Source organism: Poromitra crassiceps (genome assembly GCF_964638095.1).
Source record: "Poromitra crassiceps genome assembly, chromosome: 8".
NCBI classification, from domain to species: domain Eukaryota; kingdom Metazoa; phylum Chordata; class Actinopteri; order Beryciformes; family Melamphaidae; genus Poromitra; species Poromitra crassiceps.
Window position 1 is genome coordinate 29,608,626 of NC_139629.1, and position 8,646 is coordinate 29,617,271.

Sequence of the window (8,646 nt, forward strand, 5' to 3'; positions counted from 1 at the left end):
CTCCGCCCACCCTGTGAACCTACAGTAACCTACAGAGTGAGTCTATTGTGTTAGCTCCACCCACCCTGTGAACCTACAGTAACCTGCAGAGTGAGTCTATTGTGTTAGCTCCACCCACCCTGTGAACCTACAGTAACCTACAGAGTGAGTCTATTGTGTTAGCTCCACCCACCCTGTGAACCTACAGTAACCTACAGAGTGAGTCTATTGTGTTAGCTCCGCCCACCCTGTGTCACCACACGACACCGAGTTCATAAATGCTGCAATACTGAAAATGTAGTTTTCCCATCAATGGGCCATAGGCTCGATCACCATTGTGCTAACTCACTATCAGACAGATAGTGAGTTAACATACATTTATTTACATGAAAATCTTTGAGATTATCACTTTAAATAATGTGGGCTTCAGTTTTTCCATCAGTGAATTGAACTGAGTTTTTGTCATCAGTGAGTCTGTGACCCTGCGTTTAGGTTAGTAAGGACATACTTTTAAACCTTTTTACAAGCCCCTTCCTCGCTTAGATGCCAATGAAATAACCAAGATGAACAAAATAGATATTATAGCTGCAGTTCCCTGCCAGGCAATATCCAAAGATGATAGTGATGACATTTGGCCTATGTATGTGTATTTTTGGTAGATTTGAATGCAAGTACAGTAGGCTCCTTGAACAAAAAGTAGACGGTGGGAGTTTTTCTGAAAATCAGAAGATTACAACCATCATGACAACATGAAGAACTAAGTATATTGTGATTTGAATAACATCTGGTAGAAAAACAGATATGAACTAGAGCTAGAATGTACTGCACTTTGCAAAGTATGTCTGGAAGAGTACTGAGATGGGAAAGTGCATTTCCTATGGTGGTCCATCTGTACCACTAGTGACTAGTGAGCAGGGTCTGAGAGCAGGTCACGTGGGGGCGGGGTTTACCCAGGCTACTGTACCACCTGCGTGTAGAGGTGGGACCAAGTCATTGCCAAGTCATCACATTTTTGTCATGTGACTCGAGTCCACATCTCTGCCTGGCAGCAGAAGCCGTGAGAAGTACATTTCGCATTAAAAGACTAGAAATCACATGCATTTGTCCAGATTTGGCCACTGTTGTATATATAACATATATATAACTGTTATTGTTTTTTTAATATCACTGAAACTAAAATCATAAGATGCAGAGAATTAACTTCTGACCCATCATCCAATGTTAACCAAATCATCCCCGTCTCTACAGGTGTAGCTCGGACTACGATGGCCATGTCACTGGGGTGCAGCAGGACGATCCTATTGGCTGTGGCCTTCTGTTTCCTGCCTTGCATCACTTCCTCCCTCAACCTGGAGGATCCCAACGTCTGCAGCCACTGGGAGAGGTCAGTCCAACTCCATATGACAGGAACCTGAAGGATGGACTCTAACATATATCATGGACGATATGTAGAAATGTAATATATCACAGATTAGAGTGAGAGAATATGTCTTTTCTAAGAAATGGGATAATGGACTGATACATACAATTCAAAATACTTGATCTGTATAGTGCAGGGGAACTTTTCTAGTTCAAGGCCCACTTCTGATTGTTGAAACATTTCCGAGGACCACCTTCCCAAATAAATTATAGGCTTCTCATTGTGATACCTAACATTTCCGAGGACCACCTTCCCAAATAAATGATAGGCTTCTCATTGTGATACCTAACATTTCCGAGGACCACCTTCCCAAATAAATGATAGGCTTCTCATTGTGATGTCTTGATGTGAGAGGTCATCCGCAGCCCACTAGATGGCGCTCTGAGGCGCACCAGTGGGCTACGGCCCAGTGGTTGAGAAACACTGGCATAGAGTACCGCAGGGATGTACGTATCTTTGTAGGCTTTATCCAGAAATTGCCGCCATTTGGTTTGTCAGTGGAAAAGTCTATGGGGTTTTAGAATGGGGATTTCACTTAAATGCATAAAATAAGGTCTGTGGTTAACAAAAGTTGATGGGGACGCGAATTTGGGTTCAGCATGATGCTCTTATCTTTTATGCTTTTTGAAGCGTTTTCTAAAAATCACGTAAAAAAAACGCATTTGCGTTCCAAAAGTCATAAAAGTTATTCACGTTTGTGAAGATTATCCTGCTGAACTCAAATTCGCGTTCCCATAACCTTTTGTTAACCACAGACCTTATTTTATGCATTGAAGTGAAACCCCCCATGTTCAATCCTAGAGACTTTTCGTCTCACGAACCCGGAAGTGTACTTCCAGAGGGACTCATTCCTGCGGCTCTCTATATACACCCCTCTTCCACAACGGACACTTGTAACCATGTCTGTTTTCATTTTTATGCCTCCGCCAGCGATAGCCAGGCCGGAGGCATTATGGATTCGGGTCGTCCGTCCGTATGTCCGTCCGTACGTCCGTCTGTCCGATTTTCGTTAACGCGATATCTGAGGAACGCCTTGACGGAATTTCAAGGCGTTTGAGGCCCAAGTGGCCTCAAACGGCCACTTGGGCTCAAGGATGAAATTAATAGATTTTGGTGGTCAAAGTTCAAGGTCACTGTGACCTCACGAACGCCATTTTCAAGCTCGACAGCGCTCGATAGCTCCAGAAGGCCTCGATGGAATTTCTTCGAATTTGCCTCAAAGGTCCACTTGTTCTCAAGGATGAACTGATTAGATTTTGGTGGTCAAAGGTCAAAGTTCAAGGTCACTGTGACCTCACAAACCCCATTTCCAAGTTCTTTAACACAATATCTCAGGAACGCCTTGACGTCATTTCTTCCAATTTGTCTCTAACGTGGACTTGGACTCAAGGATGAACTGATTAGATTTTGGTGGTCAAAGGTCAAAGGTTAAGGTCACTGTGACTAGAGATGGGCCGATACCATTTTTTTCAGACCGAGTACGAGTACGAGTACTTAATTTTGGGTACTCGCCGATACCGAGTACCGATACGAGTACTTTTTGTTTTTGTTGAGTAACCAATTATTTTACCCCCTTTTTTCACCCAATTTTGTTTCATTGTCATGCCTTGTACTTTTAATGATACTGTAATGTTCAATTACCACAATGAAAATAATAACACTGCTGATTCTTGAGATACTGTTTATTTGTTTACAGTTTCTTTACCTTCTTTAAGCAGCACACACCAGCACAGCCAAAACCCAAAACAGAATTGAGTACAACAGTATGTTAAATAATAGTAAACAGTCAAATAAATGCTTAGTAGTCACTCTCTGTAACTCTCTCTGTAACTCTCTGAGTTTTTGTATTAATTGTAATACATTAAGGTACAAAATATAAAACAACTTTCACTGAGTTTTAAACCAAGGAGGTCCACAGAAAAATAAATAAAAATATATGGTGGCCAGAGTGTACTCGGGCCAGAGTGTACTCGGGCCAGAGAAGGGGAAAAAAAAAAAAAAATACTCGGGACGTTCTCCCGATACCGATACGAGTACTTCAGTACGGTATCGGGGCCAAGTACCGATACCAGTATCGGTATCGGCCCATCTCTAACTGTGACCTCACGAATGCCATTTTCATGCTCGTTAATGCGGTATCTCAGGAACGCCTTGACGGAGCTTCTTTGAATTTGCCTCAAGGATGAACTGATTAGATTTTGGTGGTCAAAGTTCAAGGTCACTGTGACATCACGACCGATAGTTTCATGCTTGTCGACGTGATAGCTCATGAACGCCTTGACGGAATTTCATCTAATTCGCCTCAAACGTCCACTTGGAATCAAGGATGAAGCGATTACATTTTAGTGACCTTAAATTAGCATTTATGGCCTGGCGCAGCGCTATTAGTGGGCGTGGTCAGGCGCATTCCCAAATTTTTCCTCTGCGCTAAAGCCGGCGCTAACCATTTAACCACGCCTTTTTAAGCGTAGAATTATTCACAACTGTGGCCATTGGTGATGTGCAGTAAACCAATCACATTCTTCCCTTCCAAGCTCCGATCCACTCGATCCAGTCCGGGTTGCGGCTGCATGCTGTCATCTCTTCATGCCAATTTGGATATCTCAGCGCATCACAGATCATAGCCTGAATAAAACGATTCAACCTACAGGCAAATACAGATCTGTTCAGCAGGGCTGATGGTCTCCCTGTACAATATAGAACGTTAACTATCGGTGACATTCCTGATACCATCCACTTCCATGATCTTTATATGTTGTAAACATAACTTTCACAATAGTGAACAAGCACCCCCACTCGGCTCATTCAGGACAGGCTTAGTTTTATAACTTGTAGGCTACCTGCTGCTCCTGCACATCACAGCACAGGCTAAATGATGTGACATAAATATAGCCTACATTATGTAAAGTCATGGCATAAATGTGTTTTTATTGAAAAAGTATGTGTCAAGTAAACTAAGTCTTGTTGGAGCGGACATCACTGTACAACCGTGTTACGTTGTCAAACTCGACTACCACGTTGTATTTGCGACGGATATATATACGACCTGGATTACATGTCTCACATAGGGTTGTGTTTTGATTTTTATGTTTTATTTTGTCCAATATTGAAATGTTCTAGAATTGCATGTTGTATTAACATAAATATTATTTCTATCTACCACTTAGCCTACTTAGGCTGATTTGGTTACTTTTTCTTGTCAAAATGTATTGCTCATACAATATATATGTATTCCTCAATGCATGCTGGCAGAGATGCACATGTGTGTCTCTGTGTGACGTTTGGTAGGGGAGCCGGCGCACTGAATAAGGCCTGGTTTTGAAAAGCGCTAACCGCAAAGTTAATGCCAGTTGGGAAGATCGCTTTAGGCTGGTATTTAAGGCCGAAACGTCCATTCTGGCCTATTCTGGCACTGCGCCACGCCTCTTCAGCGTAAAGCGCATTTCGGGGTGTAAAAACATGACGCTTATCTTTTTTTGCGTTTAACGCCCATAAATCCATCTCATGTTGGAGCCTAACAGACAGCAGTCTCTGTTGGACTCTAACAGACAGCAGTCTCATGTTGGACCCTAACAGACAGCAGTCTGTTGGACCCTAACAGACAGCAGTCTCTGTTGGACCCTAACAGACAGCAGTCTCATGTTGGACCCTAACAGACAGCAGTCTCTGTTGGACTCTAACAGACAGCAGTCTCATGTTGGACCCTAACAGACAGCAGTCTGTTGGACCCTAACAGACAGCAGTCTCTGTTGGACCCTAACAGACAGCAGTCTCATGTTGGACCCTAACAGACAGCAGTCTCTGTTGGACCCTAACAGACAGCAGTCTGTTGGACCCTAACAGACAGCAGTCTCATGTTGGACCCTAACAGACAGCAGTCTCATGTTGGACCCTAACAGACAGCAGTCTCATGTTGGACCCTAACAGACAGCAGTCTCATGTTGGACCCTAACAGACAGCAGTCTCTGTTGGACCCTAACAGACAGCAGTCTGTTGGACCCTAACAGACAGCAGTCTCATGTTGGACTCTAACAGACAGCAGTCTCATGTTGGACCCTAACAGACAGCAGTCTCATGTTGGACCCTAACAGACAGCAGTCTCATGTTGGACCCTAACAGACAGCAGTCTCTGTTGGACTCTATCAGACAGCAGTCTCATGTTGGACCCTAACAGACAGCAGTCTCATGTTGGACTCTAACAGACAGCAGTCTGTTGGACCCTAACAGACAGCAGTCTCATGTTGGACTCTAACAGACAGCAGTCTCATGTTGGACTCTAACAGACAGCAGTCTCATGTTGGACTCTAACAGACAGCAGTCTGTTGGACCCTAACAGACAGCAGTCTCATGTTGGAGCCTAACAGATAGCAGTCTGTTGGACTCTAACAGACAGCAGTCTCATGTTGGACTCTAACAGACAGCAGTCTCTGTTGGACCCTAACAGACAGCAGTCTCATGTTGGACCCTAACAGACAGCAGTCTCTGTTGGACTCTAACAGACAGCAGTCTCATGTTGGACTCTAACAGACAGCAGTCTCTGTTGGACCCTAACAGACAGCAGTCTCATGTTGGACCCTAACAGACAGCAGTCTCATGTTGGACCCTAACAGACAGCAGTCTCTGTTGGACTCTAACAGACAGCAGTCTCATGTTGGACTCTAACAGACAGCAGTCTCTGTTGGACCCTAACAGACAGCAGTCTGTTGGACCCTAACAGACAGCAGTCTCATGTTGGACCCTAACAGACAGCAGTCTCATGTTGGACCCTAACAGACAGCAGTCTCATGTTGGAGCCTAACAGACAGCAGTCTCTGTTGGACTCTAACAGACAGCAGTCTGTTGGACCCTAACAGACAGCAGTCTCTGTTGGACCCTAACAGACAGCAGTCTCATGTTGGAGCCTAACAGACAGCAGTCTCTGTTGGACCCTAACAGACAGCAGTCTCATGTTGGACTCTAACAGACAGCAGTCTCATGTTGGAGCCTAACAGACAGCAGTCTCTGTTGGAGCCTAACAGACAGCAGTCTCATGTTGGACCCTAACAGACAGCAGTCTCATGTTGGACCCTAACAGACAGCAGTCTGTTGGACCCTAACAGACAGCAGAATCCACGCAGAGGTCTTTAACGAGCTGATGATTTCCAAATTAAAAGGAAGCTTGGAAATCCATTAAGGCAGATTGAAAAGAACAAAGGTGGAGGCAGCGTTTCCCAGCTAGATTGACTTTCACCAGCTAATCTGAGGAAACAGCTGCATACGCAGTCAGAGCCTCTCGCTGTGTGTTGTTATTGTGCCGAGGATGGAGGGGAGAGATGGGGGGAGAGGAGGGGACAGATGGGGGGAGGGGAGAGATGGGGGGAGGGGAGAGATAGAGACACTGCAAGAAATAGGCCACGCCCATCACAGGGGAAATCGGTCCGTTCACTCCCATTCACCAGCGTCATTTTCCTTGAATGAAACATAGCTAAAAGCTGTTGTGTGGTGGGCTGTTCACACAACAAATGTAAAAAATCGCCAATTAAAGTTTTATTGTACTCCCGAGCAAAACAAGGAAGCCATTGAGAATTGGCGAGAAGAAATGTGGATTTAGCTGTCAAGGAAGTAAGTTGGAGTGTTCATCTTCTGTATATACGATCTTTGTGTGCAACACGCAACCATGCACGTGACATAGGAGAACGCCAGGATTGGAGGGGGGCTTTCTGTTTTCCCCCGTCTTGGGCGTGGTTTCTGAATGATGACGCATTACGCAGTGTCTCTATGGGGGGAGGGGAGGGGAGAGATGGGGGGAGGGGAGGGGAGAGATGGGGGGAGAGGAGGGGAGAGATGGGGGGAGGGGAGAGATGGGGGGAGAGGAGGGGAGAGATGGGGGGAGAGGAGGGGAGAGATGGGGGTGGACCGGGGGAGAGAGAAGAGAGTAAAAACCAGGGGGTAGCATTTAACATCTCAGGCAGTCAATATTCAGTCTTTATGTCCATCCCATTCTCATCAACGCCATAGCTCAGGAACGCCTGGAGATCATCTCATGACACCTGGCACAAAAGTCCACTTGGACTCGAGGGTGAACTGATTACAACTCGGTGGTCAAAGGTCTGTGACCTGGTCAAAGGTCTGTGACCTGGTCAAAGGTCTGTGACCTGGTCAAAGACATTTTGGCGGCTGTGGCTCAGGAGGTAGAGCGGGTCGTCCACTAATCAGAAGGTCGGTGGTTCGATCTCCGGCTCCTCCAGTCCGCATGTCGAAGTGTCCTCGGGGAAGACACTGAACCCCAAATTGCTCCCGATGGCCGTGCCAGCACCCTGCGTGGCAGCTTGCCGCCTTCAGTGTGTGAATGTAAAGCGCTTTGGATAAAAGCGCTACGTAAATGCAGTCCATTTACCATTCATCAATGAGCGTATGAATTCATTCGCTCATTATGACAGAATTTCAGTAATGATGACAACATTTCACACACATGTCTAATAGGATAAAATAAATGAATATAAAAGGTCAAAGGTCAACTTCACTGTGACATCATAATGTTTTGCTTACCACTGTAGCTGGAGAAAAACGATCTTGGGTCATTCTACAAAAAATGTGGAAATGCTGTCACTTTCTTTTGCAGACACCACAATTCTTTAAACGAGAATTTTCTTTTTTGTATTTTCAACCTGGACCCTCTTTTATTTATTTTTATTTTTATGTATAACTAAGTAATGTGAACAGAAATCTTTGCAATTGATGCAGTAATTCACCAAGATCTCTTTAGTTGGCAACCATTTTCCCCACATGCCCCTACTGCACTAAACAAACAAGATTATTCCAACCTGGCTGAATCCAAGTCCCCACAAGCCCTGAGATGCCAAGTTGACTTGAAAAGGCCTCATTTACACGCTGTTTTTAGCTGACATGAGATGAGATGAGATGAACTTTATTGTCCCCGAGGGGAAATTTGTCTTGGGCAAATAGACATCTGCACTGTAGCCAGGTGCTGCAGGAAGAATCAAAAGGGGATGTCCAGCTGCACATATGGCTATAATATATACATAATATATAATACATAATATATAATATATAACATATGGCTACATTGTAGTTACATTGTTTCTCCAGCTGTTTGAAATGAAGCCTTATAAGGAAGTGTGACATTTCCTTCTGATAGTTTCAGCTCAGTCTCATTTCCACAGAGCTTTTCATTGATACGTTACCACAGTCTGTAGTCAGACGCATGCGTCCAAACAGCCTGCGGTAACAACAGTTCACCAGCCAGT

The 8,646-nt window shown here is 44.7% G+C and overlaps 1 protein-coding gene across 1 annotated transcript in view; it reads left to right on the forward strand.

Moving 5' to 3' along the window:
* Nucleotides 1-1,244: 1,244 nt before the first annotated feature.
* Nucleotides 1,245-8,646, forward strand: part of megf10 (multiple EGF-like-domains 10) — a gene marked incomplete at both ends in the record, with an annotated part of 79,291 nt that continues 71,889 nt past the window's right edge. The window contains one exon of the mRNA XM_083641156.1: nt 1,245-1,363. Within this exon, the coding sequence (XP_083497282.1) occupies nt 1,245-1,363 (119 nt within the window). The remainder of the gene's footprint in view (nt 1,364-8,646) is intronic.